Source organism: Heterocephalus glaber, unplaced genomic scaffold (assembly GCF_053883595.1).
Source record: "Heterocephalus glaber isolate CG9 unplaced genomic scaffold, H.glaber_assembly_v1.0 deba00001428, whole genome shotgun sequence".
In the NCBI taxonomy this organism is placed as follows: domain Eukaryota; kingdom Metazoa; phylum Chordata; class Mammalia; order Rodentia; family Bathyergidae; genus Heterocephalus; species Heterocephalus glaber.
In genome coordinates, this window is record NW_028258293.1 from 12,684,766 (window position 1) to 12,708,461 (window position 23,696).

Consider the following 23,696-nt stretch of genomic DNA (forward strand, 5'->3'; position numbering starts at 1 on the left):
CCTTTCCTCTCCTCACCAGGCAGTAGGTGGAGCACTGGGGAGCAGGAAACTGGGACACTAGTTCTGCCTCTGCCAAGCACGTTGTCCATGGGCAGGTCATTCCTTTCCTTCAGCCTCGTTTTCATTTTCTCTGAAGTCAAGGGATTGTTTCTTGCCTTCAGCTGCCCTCCATGCCCTCTTCTCCCCAACTTGAGCCTCCTGTTAGCTTTTCTGCAGGGTGTGATTCTTACGTTCAGGAGCCCTGGAGGTGTAGCTTCCTTTCTTGCTGGGAGGGAGAGAATTGAGGTTTTTCTTTTTAATCATACAGCTAAGATTAGGCAGCAGTCTACATTTTAATGTGTTATTAATAAGAATCTAAAAGTGTGCGAAGGAGATTTGGAGTTTGAATGTGGGAAACATCTGCAGAGGCACTGGCCCCAATCAGGGTCTCTTTCTCGGATGCCAAGTGGCTTCTAGGTGTGAGCACTGAGCCAGGGATAGCAGTGGCCTGGAGCAGGGGATCGTGGTCCAGCCTCTCTCTGTGGCTTTTTGCAGACTGACTTTAGAGAGCTGTGGTCACGATGTTCGTGACACCTGCAATGAGTGTGTTTGTGTTTATTTCTGCCTTTTTCATCGTGTTTCTGAGAGGTCATTTCATTTACCTCTGCATGAATTGGCTGAGATTTTTAAGTTTCTTCCTTTAAGGAAGGTAGTATTTGGGGCTAGGGATTTAGCTCAGTGGTTCTGGCACCTGCCTCGCAAGCGCAAGGTCCTGGGTTAGATCCCCAGTACCAAAAAAAATAAAAAACAAACAACAACAACAACAAAAAGAAAGGTAGTATTTGAACATTATGAAATGTATACGTATATTGAAGTGTTACCTGGTACCCCATAAATATATACAATTTTTGCATGTCAATGAAAAATAATTTTGAAAGACGGAAAAAGGAAGAAAAGTCCATGGTAAAAGTGGTATCTGTTACTTAAAAAAAAACCAATACCGAGCACCTGCTTTGGGCCAGGCCTTCTGCTAGGAGCTGTGGAGAACGTAGAATAAGAGAGGGTCACTGACCTCTACCCTTTCATGGGCAATATAAGTCCTGCAGTCAAATTGTCCTGTTTTTGGAGTCTAGAGTACAGTAGTAGTTGGCACAGGTGCAAGCACAGTGCCAGGAGGTCCTAAGGGAAGAGTGGGTCTGTTCTGCCCAGGGGGTGGTAGAGTGTTTTGGGAAGGGAGGGGCATTTGAGTAGGGTCCTGAAGGGTGAGGAGGAGTTCTGTAGGTAGGGCAGGCTGGCAGCACCACAGGCTAGGGACACAACATGAGCCGAAGGCCCAGGAGGGAGGAACGAATATGCTCCTCTGTAAAGGAGTAGTCAGTCACCCACCTTTGCTGGAACACAGGCGCTTTGCAGGAGGGACAGCATGGAAGGCAAGGGAGCTACTGAAACTAGGACTGGGGACATCTAAGATGTCCTTGTCCCATTTGGAGAAGAAACTAGACAGATTCCTCCTTGCTTGTGTCAGGGAGGCCCCAACCCTGCATGTCCAGTAGACTCGAAGCCTGGGGCCCTTGAATGTGCAGTTCATCTTGATGCCCGTTACCCGTGCCCCCAGTCTGGGAGCTCGTGAAGTGAGTGTTGGGAATGGAGCAGCCTTGTGGAGTGGAGTGCCTGTGTGTTTAGGACTCTCAGGGTGTGGAAGGGTGGGGACTGAACCCAGGGAGCACTGAGCTATATATATCCCCAACCCACTTTTAAAAGCATTGTTTATTTTGAGCCAGGGTCTCACTTAGGTGTTCAGGCTGGCCTTGTACTCGGCACCCTCCTGCCTCAGCTTCCTGAGCAGCTGGCTTTATAGGTATGTGCCTGGCTGTTTTGGGACCTGATCTTTGCTATACAGACCAAGGGTGGCACTCAGCCCCTCAGCAGCTGGGCTGTCTTTGCTCATCCAGCCCAGGTGTTTCTCCCTGTGACTCTAAACAACCTCTGGAAGACCTCGGGAAGGTTCACTCTGAGGTCAGGTGGGACAGTGATGAAGGGCAGCGGCCCTGGTGCCAAGCCACTGCATCTGCCACTGACAGCTGCTGGCTTTGAGCCCAAGACGTAACCTCTCTCTATGCATTAATTGTCTGATCTCTAATTGGAGGATTATGGTGCCCACTCATGGGGTGTTTCTGGATTAAATGGGATAATCCATATAAAGAGTCTAGCATGAACTAAGAACCCTTAAATAGCAGTTACTATTGTTGAAGCTCTGCCACTTACTGGCTCTGTAATTTGGGAAAATCATTTAACCTCTGTGGTCTATTTATCTGTGAAATGGGATTCACACCAATCATCGAGGCTTGATCAAATCATGTAATGTAACAGAGCCTGAAACAAAGTTCTCCGCAGTGAGCTCTCAGTAAGTACATTCTCTCCAGGCCTTTCTCTTTTTGTTTACTCTCTTTGCAGGCTGATTCTCCCTTTTTTAGCTGGGAAGCCCATATGTGAAGATTTTATTCTGTATTAACATTTAAAAAATTCCAACCTTTTTATTATATGATACCATTCATGGTATGGCTTTGGAAACTTGAGAGATATTTTACTAGAAATAGGATATACTGTATAATTAAGTCTCAGTTTTTATTTAAATTATTAACTATATGAATGGTCTTTGAAATTAGAGATGTTTTATTTTAGGGTACTGATCAGACTGAAGACTCCAAAGGTGGCAATAAAATTAAATTGTACATTACTCATTTTGACACTGAAGAGTTTTAGACATCGTTATTCAAGTCTGTATCTGGAAGATGTCTGAGGGGCCGTCTGGTCCAGTCCACTCACTTTTTAGATGGGAAAACTGGGGTCCTAAGGAGAACGGTCTGTCCAAGGCCATGCAGCCTGGAGGAGAAGCTGGGATACAGGTCTCATGAGTCTGGGCTCATGAGCTAAAACTTCTTTCCCTCCCCTTTCCTCCTCTCCCCTTTTCTCCCATCCCTTTTCCTCTCTCTCTTCCACTCCTCTCTCCAGCTTACCTCACTTCACCTCTCTTCCCCATTGTCCCTTTCACTCCCTTCTTTTTTTTCTAGCTTTAATTAATCTGTATCATGTAGTACATCAGATGCCTCTAATATACCAGTTACTATGTTTGAATCTTTTTTTTTTTTTTTTTTTTTTTGAGACAGTATCTCTCTGTGTAGGCCTTGAACTCAGACTGGCCTTGAACTCACTATGTAGCCCAGAGTGGCTTTTGAACTTGTAGCAATTCTCCTGCTTCAACCTCCCCAGTGCTGGGATTAACAGGTATGTGCTAACATATCTGGCATGATGCCTGAATCTTAAGAAAATCCAAAATTATACAATAGAACCTTCCCTGCTCTTTCTCTTTTTTGATTATCATTAGAGGCACTGACTCTAAGACATTGGCAGGTGAGAGTTGGCTGAGACAATAAAACAAGTTGGCGAGAACTTTGTGGAATCATGGAAGTCCTTGTTGGAAGTCACGGTTGCTCTGTATTGTTTAGTTTGGGAGAAGAATACTAAGGGTGGCTAATATTTGCCACTACATACCATATGCTTCATGCAAAACTATTCTTTTATGGGGGGGGTACTGGGGATCAAATTCAGGACTTTGTGCTTGTGAGGCAGGCAGCGGAACCACTGAGCTAAATCCCTGGCCCCATGCAAAACTATTCTTGCAACAGCCCTACACAGAGATACTATCATTCCGTAGATGAGATTTAGAGATACTGAATTAATTTGCTGAAGATTATGAAGCCAGTGAATGGTAAAGTGCAATAGGAATGGATGGAAAGTAGGTAGGTTCATGAAGAGATAGATTCATTTGTTCATTCAGGTAACAACAATTATTGAGTATCTACTTCATGCTGGGCATTGTTGGGGATAAAGGAATGAACAAGAGCAGACAGCCCTGCTGTCATGTACCTGGCTTGCTGGAGGACAAGATAGTTCTTAGGAATATGTGCTTACGAACGTAGAGAAGAGCTCCCAAAAGGTGGATCATGGTTCCTGGGATTATTGTGCAGAAGAATACTCTGGGCTGAGGAGTCAGCAGAACCGGAGTGAGTAGGAGGTGACTTGTGCACGGGGTCAAGGGGAATAGACACAGGGACAGTGAGGACGGGCCTGTGGCAGCATGGCATGGTACCAGAGTGACCGCTTCCGGCCAGCCCTCTCCTTGGCTCTTCTGCTCCTTACACAGAGAGAGGGTCCCGGATCGCTCTTGGGCTGTTAGTGATGTATTAAAACAAATCCAATGCATTTGTTATAAAGTTTCTGTCACATGGCAGAATAAAGGGTGAGCTACAGAAGTTATTCTTACCTTCTCAGGGCTAAGAATAAATAACCCCAAGAGTAACTAGAATTCATAAAAAGTTGAGTTGTAAATGTTAAAAACTCATAGGTAGAGAGTAGCTTCCCACTCATATATTCTCAAAGGCATCACAGCATCCTGGGAGATGAGAGTTTAGAGACTGGAGAGCTTGTGTGGCCTTGTACCTATGGGACCCATGGATTCTCCTTTTCAAACATCCACCTCTGTTTACTGACTCCATTGTGTTATTGTCCACAACACTGTTTCCTTGTTGAATTGATTCTGTTAAGAAAATGTGTATATTCCTCTAATCTGTCCTCCTGTCACCTTCAGGCCCCCGTCCCTAGAACGGGAGAGAAATGTCTTTTTCCTGAGGAACTCAGCCAGTGTTAGAGTGAGTGGCTTCTCACTGTGCTGTGGCTGCCCATGTGGCTGCAGGCCCCACCTGTACCTCCAGTCCAGGCAGTGTGGCTGGGTGCTGTTGGAAGTCAGCTTCCAGAACATTCCCCACCCACCACCCTGCCCTCAAAGCTCCTCCTCTCAGGCTTGGCACCCGGTGGTCTTTCTACTTCCCCTCGCCCCCTTATTTATATTTGACTGCTTGATAATATGTTTGCAAGAGGCCCTAGGAGGGTTATATCATTTGGTAGTAAAGTAATATTTTATGATTCTTGTTGGCAAGACCCTTGATCTAGCATCTCTACCCCTTCAGTTACTTCTTTTAAGGTACCACCACCTTCCTACTCACTCTGAAATCCTGAAATCTCAGAGTGGCATTCATGTCTTTCTGTTCTTTTTCTAATGAGGTACTGAGCTCTAAAAACTTTTCTTTTTTTCTCTATGATTCTCACCCCACTTTAGGCCCCATTTTCTTTCATTTTCACTTACTGCTTCTGTGACTTGGGTTAAGTCTATTATTCCCTGTCAGTAAAATGCGGATGGTGAGAGTACTGTTGGAAGAATGAACAGGACACTGTACAGAGAGTGCATAACACAGTGCCCAGTGCTGCTTAGGCGTAGTAGGTCTCCAGAGGTGTTGTCCTCCAGGCTTTTGCTGGAGATACCACCTCCAAACATTCCTTGCACGTGGTCCCGCTCTTGTCCAACAGTCTGCAGTGGTCCCTAAACTGAGTGTGCAAGGTGAATTGCCTGGGTGAGATAAGACAGTTTTAGGACTTCTTTTATGTTTTTATTGGCATTCTTTTAAATTTTCTGTTTTTTGAGTCTGTCATCCTGTATATTTTAGAGGGTAAATTTGTAAAGAATGATAAATATGTCAAACACAAGCGTACATTTTCATAAATAAGTGAAAATACACATGTTGATATGCTAAAAAATATGGTACTGATAGCGAAGAGGAGGCAACCAGATTTGTGGCCCCGTGGTGTGGAAAGTGAGATCCAGATTCCACGCCTGCCATCTCCTTGTGGCTGCCTAGCCTGGCAGTCCTGACCTCCCTGCAGCCTCCCTCCTAGCATCTCCCTTCACTCTTTGGCCTTGTCCCTTTTGATTTTCATGTTATTTCACCTCTTTCTCCTCGCTCCTACAACATCCTCCCTCATTTTCCCATTTTATTTTCTTATACAGAAGTTCACCTTAAATGGCATTTGTTCCATCGAAACTGCCAGGACAATTCTAGCTTAAAATGTTGCCTCTAAACTCCCTTAAATGTTCATTGTCAATACTACTCATTTGGCTCCTGTTGTTTTCTATATTGCATTGAGACTGGTTGCAATGTTATTTCTTGGTTCTGTAGTTATTCTGTTAATTCTTACATGGATGTGTCTTTAAATTATATTTCATTTGCTGACTTTTTTTGAGCTGTTTTGTCATTTCTCTCATTTATCATTTATCCACAGACACATACCTATACTTTTTAGATGACATTAATATATCTATTTTTTATCTCAGTAATATGTAATTCTTTAAGGGAAAGATTCATTTGTGAAATTTATGATCTGAATCTCCTTGGATTTGACAGCATGATCTAGCTTGAGGCAGACATTTATCTACAGTGCACTAATGAACATTTTTTTACGTGTAGATTCATTATTTTCTTTTACTCAAGGTGACATAAAATCATAACCCATGTGTTGAATGCCTTTATTTCAGCAGTGAGAGTTGTGAGTGGAACATGAGCCCCTTGGAGAGGTCAGTCTAGTGAGGAAAGCTGGGCAGCACACAGAATATCCATTTAATCTGGTCCCCTGTCTTCAAACATGGTAAACATGGCTGTTTTATCCACCAGGTTTTGTCAGTTTGCGGCAGCAGCTGTGCAATCATTGTAGACACCATTGGACCTGGAGGCAGAAGACACACGTTTAAATCTTGATTTCACCACCTGCTGGTTGTTTGAACTTGACTGAGTCATTTGACTTTCAAGTCATGTAAGCTCATCTGCAAAATAAGCTTAATAATCTCTATGTCAGAGTTATTATGAGGATTAATTGAAATGAATTCTGGGTACCTGGGAAGTTGTCCATAAATGCCTGTTTAAAGGAAAGGAGAAATAGGAATCTCCTCTGTTGCTGGTGAGCCTTCTGAGGCAGAGTGTCCTTTGAGGAGAAATAGACAAATGGGTTCAGAGAGGACACCAAACTTAGTCTTGAGACTGAAGGCTGAACGTGAAATTGGCTTGGTTTCTAGGCTTGTCTCTATCAGATCATCTGCAGACTCCCTAGAGAGTATGAAGATTAATTAGTTAATCTTTGTCAAATGCTTTGAAGGTGAAAAGTGCCACGTAAGTGAAATGGTTGAATTGCTATTGGAGATGTAATAATGGTGGCACCATATTCTGGCAGTCTTGCCTGTCTTGGACATCAATAATCAATAACAGAGAAAGTTGTAAGGTGTTTTGCTTGATGTGATAGACAGGATTCATTGGGCAATTTGTGAGAACAAATTCTTTCCATATTCTTGCAGATAACAGCTTTCTATTTCTGCCCAGCTGAGAAGTGATAGGGATGTTTAAGAAGCCCAGCCTCATCCTCTGGCTTCTTGGACGGCTTCTGCTAGGGCTATTTAATCATAAATCCTAGCCAACTTCAGTGAGCACAGTTTGCCGGTTTTCAATGCTTTGAGGGTTCTGGGTACATGGACTTTTTTCAGTCTGATCCTGCATAAGTGAAGGGAGAATGTTGAGTGTTGAATGGCAGTTTAGTAGCTGATAGTACACTAATAAAGGAACTTATAGGAAGGTGAGTTTCACCCTTTCTGGGGAGAGTTGGAGAGTCAAGAAAGGCTTCAGAGAGCTAGTGGCCCATGAGTTAGACCCTAGAAGTTGAGCCATAGTTTACCAGGTGGGAAAGGAACCGTACCTGTTGATGCATGAAATAGTGTACCTGAATGCACCCACTCCCAGTTCCCCTGCCATACTGAGCTCCGTGTGGGCTACACAGGGTTTGTTCTCTCTTTGAGGAAGCCCCAAAGTCAGATGCCTGGAAACTGCTTGGTGTTTACCTCAGTGGTTCCAAGCAGGTGGAGCTTGAGAACTGCATCCATGCCCAGCCCTATCTCCCTGTGATATTCTGACATTTTCCCCATGAGTCTGTAGTTGTTTTTAGCCAACACTATAAAACATATGTTGAATGTGGGGCCAGATGAAGCTTTGATACCAAACACAGAGTATGTAGTAGATTTATCTAGAATTTAATATGCATTACTTGGTGTTTTGTCTCTTAAGCAGAGTTTTTCTTTGTTAAAATAAACATGTATAAAGAATTTATACAGCGCACATGGTTATGCATATTTATTGCAGAGAATCTGTTAATAATCTATGTCTCATCGGATTTTGCATTTCTGTTGAAATAACAAGTGCGGCACTTGGTACAACTGAATGAGTTTGGTGAATTTTCCCTTATCTGGAGAGGAAAGGCTATGTCTCCTTTTTCAAACTTCATTTTCTTCTATAATCTTCAGCACTGGCCAGCTTCCCATGTGGTGCTGGGGAGCCAGCTGCTTTTCTGGTTCCAAATGATTTTGTCTTTTTTTTCCTTCTCTCTCACTGTCTTTCTTCTAGCACACATTGGTGCTTGCCTTGGAACTATTAGAATTGTTCATTTAGTAAGAGCACAGGCCGTGAGAGGTCCTCTTGTGTTACATGGTGGGGAAAACATGAAACCAGCTATTAATGAAGAATAAGGCCTTAAAAGTTTGAAATACATGTGGAGAACTTCAGTGACAGTAAAGGGGCCTTGGGTAAGGTTAGAGGTAGGAGAGCCTGAGAATAGGCATCTAGGCAAAGCACAAGGAGGATGTGTGGGTAGACATAAGTGTGATTGAAGTTTATCTGTAGTAATAACCATTATCTCTAGCTGTATACAGTGCAAGAGTATGGGCTTTAGGATCAACCTGTTTGATTCCTGCTCTGGTCCTCACTATTTGTTTGATCCTGGGAAAATTGTTTAATCTCTCTGAACTCAGTTCCATATCTGTAACAATGTGAATACCCCTGCTTTCTTTACAAGGAGATAGGAAGGCTCTTGGTACAGAGCAGTCAGTGCTAAAGCAAATGTTCACATTTTCTCTAGTATTTCATTGCCTACCCATGAGAGCATCACCGTGAAATGTAGCCCTAATTCAAATAATATTTGTTTTTAGAAACTGGCAAGGTGTTTACTTGGGGCCGAGCAGACTATGGTCAACTAGGGAGGAAGCTGGAGACTCAAGAAGACTGGAAACTAGAAAACCAGGATTCATCGAGACCACCGAACAGCACACCTTCACCTCTGCATTGCCTGATGGGAGCCACGGAGGTAGGCGGTGACTCCTCATGGATGCAGTGCGTCTCTTTCCCTCGTCTTCCAGTGATGTGTTTAGTGAGGGCTTCTGTGTGCCAGGCCTCATGATGGCTTCTGTGTAGGAACCCGAAAGGGTCTTTATCCCCAAGAAGCTCACGTTTAATATGGCAGAAGAATCATTTTTCCAGTTACCCGAGTGACGATACCATAAGGCAGACGGTGTGTAACTCCTGTGGAAAGGTTCAGGGTACAGTGTCCTGGGTTTAATGGGAGGAATGGGAAATGAATTCAGGGTACATGGATTGGACTGGGCTTTGAGAATGATGTAGCTTTGAGCTGTGCCTTAGAGGACGGGTCAGGCTTGAGCAAGCAGTTGTAGGAGCTAAGGTAGCTTTTAGGTAGGTAAACAGCTTGAACAGGCATGGGGATAGGAATATGAAGATGTTTTGGGGATCACTGGTGGCTAAATCTGACTGGAACATGGGAGAATTTTGAGGTAATATTAGAAAGATGGGTTGGAATGAGATCAAGGGAACCTTTAGTACTGAGCTGAATGTTTAAAACTTCAGTTTCTATTTCCCAGTGTAAATAATATTGTAGTTCTGTTGCTTATTCAAGCCTCTCTGGTTCTGGTTCTCTGTATTGGGTTTAATTTTCTACATTTAAGGCAGGAGTCTTAATTTCTCCAGAGTGTGTGTTGCTCTTACTAAATTTTACTTCACTACTCTTTTGAAAAAGAAAAGGTTAGGTTTTTGAGACGAATGGCCACATAGGAAATGTGCCTCTGAAACTTAATGAAGGAGTTCAGTCTTCATTCAGAGTCTGTCAAAAAATTAGTAAGCTAGTAAGACTTCTGTAATTAGCATCAGACTAATTACAGCCCTCTCCATACCTGGAAGGCTTCCCTGTCCATACCTGGAGGGCTTCCCTTCCCCAGGGGCCTATCTGGCCTCCTCCTTCTGGGTATGTAGGTCGGTTCTCAATTTCTGCTTTGCCTCCCAGCTCTGGTCCTCTGGGCCCTTTCTTAGTGCTGGGTTGAGTCTTTTATTTCTCTCTCTTTTCTTTTGATTGGACAGGTGCTAAATAACACCACAAAGACCATTTGCACGTGATGATAATTAATAAACTCACCATAATCTTATCACCTTAGCATGACTAAATTCTTTCTTGCATATGCACGTGTACATACTTCTTTAGTGATAGTATTTATGAGGTGTTGTATTCAGTCTTTGTTTATTTTATCACAAATGTTTTGCTGTGTTTCCTCTTGGTCTTTAAAAATGATCACTTAAAGTGGCTGTGTAATATTACATGATTAGAAGGTTCTGGGATTTTCCAAACCTTTGGATGTTGGGCATTTAGATCATTTCTTTCTAAATTTTTAAATCACTATTGTGAATTCTGCAGTGAATCCCTGTTGAAGTGTTTTCTTAAGATCTTAGGGATGAAGATCAAAGGTTATGAACATCTTTATGACTTTTGCTGTATTTGTCTAGATTCTGTTTGGAAGAGGTTGACTCTTGCAGCAGTGAATGGGAGAATTGATATTTAAACTGATATTGTCTACTTGTGAATTAAGGGCCAAGAGCCTGGCACATAATGCCTTACACCAGTGATGGCGAAACTCCTAGAGCTTTCAATGATAGAAACAGCCCACTGCAGCATGTGTGTCATAGGTTCGCCACCACTGTCTTAGACTCTAGCTTTCCCTTGTCTTTCCCAGATCATTTGAGACATTGGGGTTGGGTAGCACGGTAGCAGGGGGACAGGGATTTCATAGATTTTTTCTGTCTCTCATTCTGTTGGCACAATGAGGATAATAATTGCTAAGGTATACCTTATAAAATCACACAAAAGGTATTGGTGAGGATAACATGCACAGTTCTTGGCATGTAGTAGGCATTCAGCAACCATTGATTCCATTCTCTTTGTCCCCTTCAAAGGCTTTTCATGCCCTGTGGTAGCCACATTTACAGTGCTGTGGCAGACATGGCCAGTGCAAACATGTGGACTAAGACCCTACATGGGTGTGACCTTTATGTGGCTTCTTAGCGGGGCACTGTGAGGCGTGATCATGAGCCCCAGAGCCCTTTGCAGCTTCATTTCAGCGCTCTCCTTCTCTGCTTCAGTCTCTGGGGGGCTGTGGGCATACCTTGTTGTCCCTGTAGGTTCAGACTCTAGGCTGTTGCCCACTGGTAAATTGATTCTAGGAATTATCTCCAGTTATTAGTGTCCAGATCTGGCATACTAGTCATCTGTTTGTCTGAGGCCCAGAGCGAGCCAGCCAGTGGGCAGCTTCTGGGAGAGGATTCACCTTGGAAAAGATACCATACTAAACTGGGTGTTATCCTGGTGAGGGATTGGTGCAGGGACACTTGCGGAGGTGGGAATAGCCCCTTCGACTAAACTGACAATTCTGAACTTCAGTGACCTGTGTGTAGCACATAGCTAACTAGTTGCCTTAATTTCCATTAATTGCCTTTAATATCCAAGGGATAAGCAGGGAGAGGAGTGAGCTGTCTGGGCTGGGGTCTCAAATGGGATGTCTGCATAGAAGGGTCCAGTGGGAAGGGAAAACACAGGTAGACTGAGCAGGATTGTGGGAAAACCTTCCCTTCCCAGGAACAAAAGAAAGCAAATAAATACAAAGTTACCTAGTGGTTATTATGGGCCAGACAGTGTGCTAAATGCTTAATGGATACTATTTTATCTTCATAATAAACCTGTTCTCATGTGTTAGATTACTATTTTATGAATTAGGCCACTAATAAGACTTATAACAGGTAATTTGGCAGGCTCTGGATCACACAGTAGGAACTTGAAGTACTTGAAGACTTCATCTATGGAGAAACTAAATGAGTGTGAAAATTGTATGTCTCGTGCACTATCAGCTTTACTATCAATACTGGGTCTCTTTAGCCCCTTTTGGAAAATTCCAGGGATGGCACAATGATTCATATTTATCTACCTATGCGTGTGTCAGTACAGGGTTTTTGCTGCTGAACAGTAAACGTATACAACAGTGGCCTTTTGCTTTCTAAGCCCAAGGTGGCCTGCTACCTGCATATTTCCTGTGGGGCATTTGTTCTGTCTTCCCCCCACCCTGAGGTAGAAGCCTGCATTGCTCACTTAGGCAGAAGCGCGTGTGCTGCTTAGTTGCTACGTTGGGGGCTCCCTGAGATTCTGAAGGGGCTGAAGTTGGGTACCTGGTGTGTTAGTGGAGCCATCGGGAGACCTGCAGAGAGGAAGCCTCTGAGGGGATAAGATCTAGATTGGGAGTTAGCAGACTTAGGTTCTAGCATTGACTTTTCCCTGAGTGAATTTAGATAAGTCTCCTTCTCTGCTTAGTTCTTGCTTTCCTCATATGTAGAAGCAGATCAGATTTTAGGTATACAATACAGTTACATTCATCACTGGGATCTTGTACCTTTACATAATGTATCTTGGTTCTCATTTTTTTCCCCATTCCCTTGCCCTTCCTTCACCCCCTCCACCCTTCCCTGTTTACAAAGACTTTGTTTCCATTGTTTTTCCTTTTCTCATATTTTTTCTCTTCCCTTCTTTCCTTTCCCCTACCCCTCCCACTTCCCCCACTCCTTTAGATCTTTTCTTCCTACTTCACAATATCAATTATACATTTTGATTCTTATTTTACACTTTCAGTTTTTTACACCAGATTTTTAATATCTTTTATAGATCTAAGAATCTCTTCCACCTCTAATTCTACTTAATGGAGGTGATCACTATTTAAATTTGTAATGACTGTGGCCTCTGCAGTTTCTCAATTTCTTTTCTTTAAATAATTATTAAATAATAATAATAATGATTGTTATTATTACTAGTGATTCTGGGAATTGAACCTGGGCCCTTCATACTAAGCTACTTCCCCAGCCCTTCTTTATTTTTATTTTTGAGACAGAGTCTCACTAAGTCAGTAAGTTGCTCAGCTTAGGCTCAAACTTGAGCTCCTTCTGCCTCAGTCTCTCAAAGTGCTGGGATTACAGGTATATGCCACCAGGCCTGGTAGTTTCTCAGTTTCTTAGTCAGGGTCACTAATCCTGAGCTGCTAGCTCACCTTTGGCAGACCTGGGGATGTTAGCTAAGTCAGAAGTTCTGGGCTTTAATACAACTTCAGCTTTGCTCTGACTCTTTGCCCTGGGCCTGTTCCCTGCCCTTGTTCCTATTCGCAAGCCCACTGAGTGTAGGGCTTACTATGATGCCTTTGCCTCTTAGTGCCTGGACCTCTAAAGGGTACCCCGTTCTCTATTTAATCCCCAGTGTTTCCAGGGCCAGATCCCTGCCTAGTCTTCTCAGAACTTTCAGTTTAGCTTTGCCTCTTGTTCCCATGGTTGTGCCCTTATGTGGGGTCAACCTTGCTGACGTTGCCTTGTCCACTGTTGTCTCCACTCGTTTTTTTGTGTGTGCACTGTCCCACCTTTTCTGCCCACCTGGGTCTCTGACATTTACCTCCTTCTTGAGTGTGAGGTCTTGCTCTTTCAATAGTCAACTCCATAAACATTGGTTAATATCTGCTGTAGGCCAGTATTGGCGACACGGTGGTGGTAGGTGGGAAGGTGGATACAAAGATTAAAAATATGGTCTTTGCTCTCAAGAAACTTCCAGCTATGTAAGTAAATATAATACTATGCAGAGTGAAAAGTGCATTAAGTCTGATAAGAGGTAGGTACAGGGGCCAGGGATTTAGCTCAGTGGTTCTCCTGCCTGCCTGGAAAGCGCAAGGTCCCTAGATCGATCCCCGCCCCCCCCCCCCCCAAAAGAGATAGGTACAAAAGGCCTAGGGAGCAATGAAGATAGAAGTTAGAAGTTCTGAAGACACTAACAAAAAAGAAGTATTGTTTGAACTGAGTTCTTGAAAATGAGTAGGATTGTATCAAAGGTAGAAAGGCATTCCATGCTGAAGGACAGTGTGAACTGAAACCACGCCTCTAGGTCTGCTTTTATCTCCTGATGCAGTCAGGATACCCATGCATTCCGGTGGTTGAGCCTCCTTTTGCTGTGTGGCTCCCTGTCTCACCTGTACCATCATCTGGTGTGGGAGTGAAGGAAAATAACTTTCACCTAGGTTGTCTCATTTGATATCAGCATGATGCTGTGAAATAGGTCAGAAGAGGAATGATTTTCTTTATTTTATAATAGAGGAAACCGATGCCCAGAGAGGCTGGCTAGGAATTCAGAGAAAATCCAAGACAAACAACCTAATTCCCAGTGTTTCCAAGGGCCTGCTCGGGGCTCAGTCTGCAGCCAGAGTCCTGAGTCATGTTCCTGGTTTAAATTCTGTCCATGTTTTGTTGAGGAGCACCAAATCCCTGTGTGTGTGTGTGTGTGTGTGTGTGTGTGTGTGTGTGTGTGTGTGTGTGCGCGTGCACGTGCACATTCACTGTCATTGGAGCAGGAGCAGGAAATGTGGAAACAGGCTAGAGTTGAACCAGAGATTGGGTAATTATCAAGCCCAAATGCCATCAGCCCTCTTGTTGCAGGAATGAAACTGTTAGAGGATCAACCTGTGCACAGGGTCTAAGTGAAATCTGTCAGAATGAGTGGGAAAGAAGCTATTTTTAGTTTGCAGAGTCACTCACTGGGCTGTGTTAGCTGAGGTTTGAGCCAGTTCCCTACGCTTTCACAGTGTTATTTCTGAAGGAGAAATACCACTTGAATGCTGTGTAAAACCCATTAATGAATCTGGAAGTTTCCAGGGTGTCTTTGTCCTGCAGCTCCCTCGGAAGACTGCCTTTCCTGAATGACCTTCCTTCTTTCCTATATTTAATGCATTTCTAATTTTAAGTTTGTGTCAAGACTGTGGGACTTCAGTGCCCTAAATAACACAGAAATCTACCACCAGCAGTCAGCTGAGTCCAGAGGGCTCTGACAGAATTGAACACAACCTGAAAAAGCATTCCCAAGAGCCTCTCTGGTAAGTACCCCAGAGCAGAGCATCACTCCCATTCCTAGAGGAGCCTGAGGTCTCCAACCATGGGGTCCTGGGAGTCTAAACATTTCCTGGTATTTTATTTTTATTTTTTTGAGACAGAGTCTCACTATGTAGTTCAGGGTGGCCTTGAACTCACTGTGTAACCCAGGCTGGTCTCGAACTCTCAGCGATCCTCCTGGCTCAACCTCCCAAGTGCTGGGATTACAGGTGTGCGCCACCATACCCAGCAAGGCCTGGTGTTTTAGAGCTCTTTCTAAACAGGACAGCAGTGCTTAAAATGGATACCAGTGTTCACACAAAAAATATTCCTTTGGAGATTAGAAACTCTAGCACATCTGTGCTGCAGCTGCTGACATAGCAGGGGAATAAATAACATAAACCCCAAAGCAGTGGACTGGATCTGTCTATGGGATTGCTCAGAAGAGAGAAAGAGCTACCAGAAAGGGCTGTCATGTTGGAGGCAGGTGGTAAAAGATGTGATACAGCAGGCATTTAGTGCTGCCTACTCTTTTTTATTTATATTTATCATCCTGGTCTTGTGTCTAAAATGTAAAATCCAGGAGATCAAGGGGCTTTTCTGTCGTTTAAAGCTGTGTTCTTCATATCTGTGTTCTTTACTAAGCCCCTTGCAGGTGCTTAGTGAGTTTGCTGATTCTAAAAAGTGAATGAGGGGGGCGGGGATTTAGCTCAGTTTTTTCACTGCCTGCTGCGCAAGCGCAAAGACCCGAGTGCGATTCCCCAGTGCCAAAAAAAAAAAAAAAAAAGTGAATGAGGGCCGGGGATGTAGCTCAGTGGTGCTGCGCCTGCCCGGCAAGTGCAAGGTCCTGAGTTCGGTCCCTGGTTCCACCAAAAAGAATAGTGAATGAAAGAAATGGTTTGGAGGTGTGTGACTCTCCCTCCTCTTCGCCCTCTGCTTCTCTCCAGCCTGTGCTTCTCAGTTGCAGAACAGTTCAGGAAGATACATTTCCATGTTTTCAGGCATTTGCTCATCAGATGCCTGCAGAACCAGCACAGATAAGCTTTGACTACACTGAGTGGCCGAATTTCTCACAGAGGCCACTGCTGTGGAGGTTCATAGTCCTTTGGCCCTTCGCAGTTCACTGAAGGCTTTTGTGCACATTCGTCTTTGGTTTCATCCAGCAGATGGCTTGGACATGCCTGTCTCCCTGAGAGCTACCTTAGCGAGGTGGGGGAAGTGGGAGAGAGTGGGACAGCTCCTGTCCGAGGAGCTTGTGAGTTAGTGGCGGGAGTAAGTTAAGTCCATTGCAGGACAAGCAGAGTGGGATAGAGGCACTGGAGAGCCAGAGGGCAAAGGCAGGCTCGGCGTCCCATGGCCTTGGGGACCTGTTCCATGTTGCACTTCAGCCCCTGGTTTTATTGGATTCTGTAGGGTAGGGTAGGGAGTTGTGACTGGAAAGGCTTCCCCAGTTGGAAATCTTGACTGAATTAGTTCTCAAGGGAGCTAATGTGAAGTAACTATCAAGGACTTGCATTTAAGGGGAGAGCAGAGGAAGACTAGCAGCCATGCAGAGACTGAGTATTGACAAGGGAAGGGGAAGGTAGCCAAGGAAACGTCAACAGAGGTCAGGGAGGTTGGGGACAGAGACAAGACCACTGGGTTTGGTAACACTTCGGAAAGCAGCTTCATGGGAAAGGCGGAAGTCCAAGTAGAAGCCTGATGACTGCAGGCTGGGTGTGGTGGTGCACACTTAAAATCCCAGCAGGGAGGCTGAGGCCTGAGGGTCACCTGAGTTGAGGCCAGCCCGGCTACATAATGAGTTCAAGGCCAGCCTGAATTACCCAGTGAGACCCTGTCTCAAAAAAAAAAAAAAAAAAAAAAAAGAGGGCTGGGGATTTAGCTTAGTGGTACTGCTGCCTGCCTTGAAAGTGTAAGGTCCTGAGTTCAATCCCAGGTACCAAAAAAAAAAAGAAGCATGGTGACTGAGTTGGGTGATAGGCAGTAGGCTGCAGGGTGGGGTGGTCCTTGCCGGAGACTTGGTAGCAAAGAATGGGAACAGGCCCAGCACCTTGACAGGAGAGCCTGGTTCAAGTTTGTGTGGTCAGCATGGAGCAACCAGAAGTGTGTCAGGTGGTTGAAGGGAAAGATTAGAGAGAGAAAAATCCTTAAGAGCAGAGTTGCACAAGGTGTGTGTGGGGGGCGTGGATGGAACCAGGCCCCTGTGGAGAGGAGAGCTAGGCCTGAGACCACTGCAGAGAGGTTAGTTCCCACAAGAAGGAGGGGCACTTTTTCTTTCTTTTAACTTACGATATGTGAATTTGGAAATTTTGAAGTGGAGAAGAGAATATTTTCATTGAAATGTATATATCCTTTGTCACTGTGTTGATGTTAATTTTTACTTATTTATTCAACAGATCTTTTCTTTATCCTATTGTGGGCCATGTACAGAGCAAGGCACCAAGAATCCATAAATAAAAGATAAAGTTGCTGCCCAATACTGCAATACACTATTTATTTTCCTTTTGTTTTTTGGTCCCGAGAATCGAACTCAGGGCCTCGCGCTTGCCAAGCAGGTGCTATGCTGCTGAGCTATATCCCCGGCCCAATACACTATTTACTAGTGATACAGTAATTATTACATCCATCTCCAAATCACACTTTGAATTCTTTAAGGGTGGGCATGGTCTTACTTATCTTTGTATAATTAGGGCCAGGCTTGGTACAAACTAGCAGTGGAAGTGTGCTGAAGAGTATGCAAGCTTATGTTGTTTGGGTTCAATCTTCCTAGTTATATTGAAAGCCAAATTATCTGCTGGAGAGAGGAGGTTAGTACTGGGAGGGCACCAGGGAGGGACTCGTTCACCTTACTCTGTTATGGGTCCATCCAGTAGAGTCTGGTGGCTCTCAGGAAATGAGAGAAGAAAGACACCATTATTGGCTTTGATGCCTGAGTGTTGGATGTTGTTGTTCTCGTTCTGGAAGGAAGGAAACATTTTCAGAAAGAGAGCTAATGCGAGCTGAAAGTCATACAGTAAGGGCAGAACCTGGCTCTCAGACTCCTCAGTCTTATTGCTAGCCCACAGACCAACAGCTTTCTCTCTAGAGACTTCTGATCAGATTGTGAGCCTGGACTCTAGGCTCTGGCTACCACTGGTGGTAGTTGAGTACATTAGTCAGCTTTCCTGTTTTTGGACACGATATCCGATACTCACAATTTAAAGGAGAGGTTTAATCTGGGTAATGGTCAGACGGCTCCAAGGCAGGAACATCATGGTGGAATGCTGTAGTGGAGCAGAGCTGCTCAGTTTATGGTGGCTGGGAAGCAGAGCAGGGCACCAGTGCCAGAGAGGAAGGGGAGGGACCAGACAGAGATCCCAAGGCCATGGGTCTGTGACCCACCCAGACACACTCAGGAGTGTGCTCTCCCAGTCCCAGGGTGGATCCCAAAGCTCATCAACTTGTCTCTCTACCCTAACCACTACCTTGGGTCTAACAGAGAGCTAGTGAGCTTGTCTGGACTCTGGAACAGTGTCTTATGAGGAAAGTGGCTAGGAAAGGATAGCTTTAGCGAAGATTGGGACATTAAAGTTAATTCATGATTATGGTAAACCATGGGGCTGGCTGGAATTGAATGTGAAGCAAGACCTAGGTTGGCATTTGTGCTCCATACCTTTTTCCTCATGTACAAAGTGTGTGTAATATGTGCTTTACCTTGCCCACAGGGTGTTTGAAAGATGCAAATAAGATCTATCAGGGCTTTTGTAAACTGTAAAGTGCTGCAAAGAAGCAATATTTTTTGGGTTTAAGCTGTTCTATGCTTCAGTTACAGGTTTTGTTTTAAGTGTGAATCAGGGCTGTTTCTCTGTCTTAACCACTTGAGATCTTAGAGCAACATAGAGCCATTCTAGATCTTGTGGTAAACCGTTATTAGAATCAAACCCAGTAGTGAAGCCCAGATACTTGGTAACTCAGTCCATCTCCACGCAGCTGCGGAGTGTGAATTCCAGTCCAGGCAGCCATCAGCATCCATAACAAGGCCTGCTTCTGGCTTGATTCTGGCTTACTTTCTCACAGCAGCAGAGGAACCCAACAGCACTGATTTAAAGTCCCAGTGACCTCATGTATCACTGCCACACTCTTCGAAAGTGTGACTGCCCCAGGCCTTGCCGAGGGTCAGCCTGGAGCTGACCAGCTGTCTTTGGTGGTATTTGACCTTGAAAATTGCTGTCCCAGGGTGAAAGTGAATCAAGTGGAGGTTTCAAATGAAAACAGAAGGCAGCAAGTGTTTAAGGATGCTGTAGTGGGTGGATAGGAAGGCTGAGGGGACTGTGCATGATTGGTTGGCTAGGGGACAAAGCTACCTTTGACTCCACCTCTGCTAGCCTGGACTCCCATTATCTGTTGCCTGTTTGCAGCGATGGCCCTGTAGTTGGCAACCCCTTGTCTCTGCTTGACCTCACCCCAGCTGCCCCCATCCAGTTGCCAGAGTGATGACTAAGAATATATTTGATCATGCTCTGTTCTCACTTTTTAGAAAAGATCCTTAGAAAACATAGAACACAGAACTGGAGGTGTAGCTTAGCGATAGAGTACTTGTCTAATATTTACAAGGTCCTGGGGTGTGATCCCTAGTGTTATAAATGAAAACAAACCCCCAAACCAAAAATCAAACAAATAGTCCAGAAAATGTGTATTCTCATAACAAACATTTATACTGCTTGTATGTAAGAAACCTTTAGGAGATGAAGGAGAATAACACCCAGGCTCTGTTCATGAGGGGTATGAGATCACATGACCTAAATTTTCCAGCCAGTGGGCATAGAATGGAGTTGAGTATGAGTTCCAGGATTGCTGTTGGCCTTTTGCACCTCTTCATCTTGATTGCTGTCCAGTATACAGTAGGTGCTCAGCAAATGATTGCTATAGAGATGAGTATATGTCTTTGTTTTTTTTTTTGGTACTGGGGATTGAACTCGGGACCTTGCGCTTGCAAGGCAGGCAGCGGAACCACTGAGCTAAATCCCCAGCCCTATGTCTTTGTTTTTTAATGGCTTCTGCCTTAGTTACTTTTCTGTCATTGCTGAGACAAAATACCAGACAAAGTACCCAAAATGAAAGGGAGAAAGGTTTAATTAGCACTCAGTTTATAGAGGTTTCGGTCCATAGTTGGCTGGCTCCAGGGCAGAGTGGCACATGGCAAAGGAGCGTTGCAGAGGAGAAACAGTTCATTGCATGCAGAAGATAGCAAAAGCAACAAGGGACCTTAACAACATCTTTCTGCCCCTTTATCTTACCCATACTTCTTAGGGTGGGTAGCACTCACACCCTTAATCCTAGTGCCCTTGAGCCTAGCATTGTACCATGAATCAATCCTAGCATCACACACTCTAGATCCAGCCACCTCTGAAAAACCCCCACCTATGACCACATGATGCTTTGGGGGACACCTAGATGTAAACCATAACAGCTTCCCACCCTGGATAAAGTCCAAAATCTCTAGTTTATAATAAAAAAGCTCTTGTTGATCCAGGCCCAGTCAAAATATCCAGCCTCACCTTCTACCAGTCTCTTGTTGAATTGTGCAGTTCATCCATGCCAGATCAACGAAGCCATCTTGTTGTTAGATACTTCTGGCTCTTTGCATGTACTGCGCTTTCTCCCTTTGCCCATAGCTACTTGTACCACTACTACTTATTCCTCAGTAGATAACAAAGGTAGTGTTTTCTCTGCATCTTCACATTCCTACCATCCAGCCCGACAAATGTCTTTCTCTGTTGAGTTTTTCTCTGCTTGGTGTCATTACCCTCCTTCCTTGGCTCTGTTGAGCTGTTGTTCCTGCAGCCTTTTCCCCCTTCCCTCTACTGTTTTTGGTCCTTGATCCCTCTTGACAGTTCAGGTCTGGAATTGTTTGGTTACTTGTATCCTAGCTCTGGGCTGTAATGAACCTTGGCCTGCCTTTTGCCTTTACCAAACACCTCCTCTTTCCCACATTGGCCCCATCCAGAGAACTGGACCTCTCTATCAGTTTTACTTGCATAAAGACCCTGCCTTGAGCAGGACCTGGATTTTACCAGTGCCACCGCCCAGGGATTGGACTTAGTCCTGGACCCCTGATCGCTGTTTGAGACCTTGATCTGAATGGCTGATTTCCCTGGTATAATGGCATCTGCTTGTCCCAGTGTGATGCTGCTTACAGCTTCCTGCTTTGGAGGCCTTTGGATCAATGAGCCCTCTTTGTTGTTGCACTGGCCTGAATCAAGGCTCTTATTGCCAGGCTTTTGGGCTACTTTCTGTTAGATGCTGCTTTAGAAGCCACCCTTCTTCCTCAAACATTATTCTCATCTGGTTTCAGCCTCTCCTTTGCCTGCAGTGTCTCGAGTCACTGCCTTGGTGGGTGCTTTTGAAGGAGAAAAAGAGAAAAGATTGTTCTTGTCATTTTCAAGGAAATAAATCCAGGTCATTCCCTTGGGGCACAGCCTTCTGAACCCCAAGGCCTCAGGCCAGTGTTAAGAGGGGCTGCTGCATTGTGAGTAGAAGGGAGAGGTTAGTCTTATGTGGTCACATGATTCCCTTCTGTGGGGCAGAGGCTCTCTGTAGGAACTCTCAGTGGTAGTGGCCACCTCCTGCATCTGCAGATTGCTCTTTTTACCAGATGTCTGTTTTCATTTAAGCAGGGCGATAGTGGTTATGGGCAGCAGAAATCTGAGATACCTTTGCAAAAAGAGCAGCTGCTGCTACAACAGTCAATCTTCATCCAGAGCCTCTGGCTTTTCAGAGGGGCCAGAGACTTAGGAGAAAGCAAACCAGAAGGCAGAACAGGGGTCCCTTCGCAGGTTCAGATAGGCTACTTGGAATGCTCTTAGGCATCTTCTGCCCACAACTTTAGGAGACCCAGCTGACTCTGGAAGTTTGCTCATGGCTACTGAACAAAATGCATGTGTCATTGTAGCCAGCACTCCCTAGATTCAATGAGGAAACATTCGAAAGAATAAGCTAGTTATCCTTGAGCATCTTCTCTGTGGTTTTATTTCCTTGAGGCTCCTGCTGAGTAGGACTTTTCACTAATAGAATGGAGTATGCACATCCTTTGAGCACAGGGTCTGCATGAGCAACAAATAGAGAAAAGGCTTGAAAGAAGCAGGAGACTACAAGATAGCTTGAGCTTGGACAAGCTGCTTATTTTGCTGAGTCAGAGTTTGCATAATACTTACTAGGTTTACCTCTCCAGGTTGTCATCAAGTGATGTCATGAATATGAGAGCATTTTATAAACTAAGAAACAGTAAGCAAATGTACATTTTGTTATGAGATTTCTTCTGTGGGTTTTCAGGAAACCTTAATTTCTTATAGTCCTTTAGAAAAATCATCATCAGTTATCATAGATGTGAAATTTGCTATATATTGTTTTCATGATTCTTATGTTCTTCTTTATTCAGTATTACCAGTACCTATTGGATACCCAGGATGCATTGATTACATAAGGAACTTGGGCTTGAAATGTGACAGTAGGGAGGGCAACATCCTAAAGCTTTCTGAATGGGTTGTGACTAGTAGAATATATTCCCAACAGGTAAAGAGGACTTCAGATTGCCTCAGTTGGAGGGCAAATGGGTGACCATGAAATGGTGCTCACCCTACCCTAACCTTAGAAGTCCAGCTGGTGCCAGAAGAGGCAGACTCTCTGACCACTCATTCTTTCTTCTTTGGTGCAGCTGAGGGAGGTGAGCAAGGTCACCCATATGGCCTTCTTTCCCAAGAAACTACCACCTTAAGCTTGGGATAGTAAAGAGCGCCTTGGGAGCTGTTTTACTCAAGGTTTCTTTCTTGGGCTTCTGGTTTGTTTTGCATTCACAGTGGCAGCCAGAATGAGTTTTGGATTTTCTCAATCCCGTATCCTGTACAGTTTGGCAAATCCAAACTGTACCACTTTCCAAGGCTCACATTAGCACTTGTCCAGTTGAATCTTCTGTAGACAAGTTCATTTGTCAGTTCAAAGTGTAGCCACTTGAGGACAGCTACCATACCTTCAGTGTATAGCACAGTACCCATCAGAAAGCACGTAGGTGGGATTTGTGATTGAGTTTATGGAAATCTTTGTTCACTTGGAGCTTTACATGTTATTAGTAGTTGATTATATTAAATTGTCTATTTATCTCATGGTCTTACAGGGGGAAAGTATATGGTACTATAGAGTGGGTGTTGTGTTTCTTGACTTTTTTGAAGAACATACCCAAGGGTGAGGCAGGGAATGAGATGCTAGGTCACCCAGTAGGCACTTGCAGAAGCCTTATGGACTTCAGCTCTATCTCTTCTGAAGTAGCCTGGGAGAGGTTGGTCATGGGATAGCTGTGTTGGTTGCTAACAGAATTGTGATATATTGGTTCTTCAGGGAGAGGAACAAAAACAAAATGCTGACTCCTCCAGTAGTCTTAGCATGGGGGGTCATAGAAATATAAGCATCTTTTCCAATCTGCATTGTTCCATTCCTCAGACACCTGTTTAACTATAAGAGCACACAGGCACGCAAATGGTACATTTCCCTTTCACCCCTCAAGGTGAAATTTCTGCTGCTGCTTGGGGACTTGTGGGAGCAGCTCCATAGTTACTGCTGTACAATGCATTTATCATTCTGCTCCCCTGGCACATTTTGCCAAGCTGCATAATTTCCCTGTTCCTTCCTACACTCACCAGCTCCATGATGATGATGCATCTGGTGGCCACAGCCTGCCTTATCAGAGTCTGTGGTGTGGTGGAA

General features: G+C 44.4%; 1 protein-coding gene across 1 annotated transcript in view; it reads left to right on the plus strand.

Annotated features, from left to right (window-relative positions):
* The window catches only part of Sergef (secretion regulating guanine nucleotide exchange factor), a 220,468-nt gene that overhangs the window by 39,219 nt on the left and 157,553 nt on the right, over window positions 1-23,696 (plus strand). Inside the window, 1 exon segment of the mRNA XM_087211592.1 lies at window positions 8,894-9,048. Coding sequence (XP_087067718.1) covers window positions 8,894-9,048 — 155 coding nt within the window.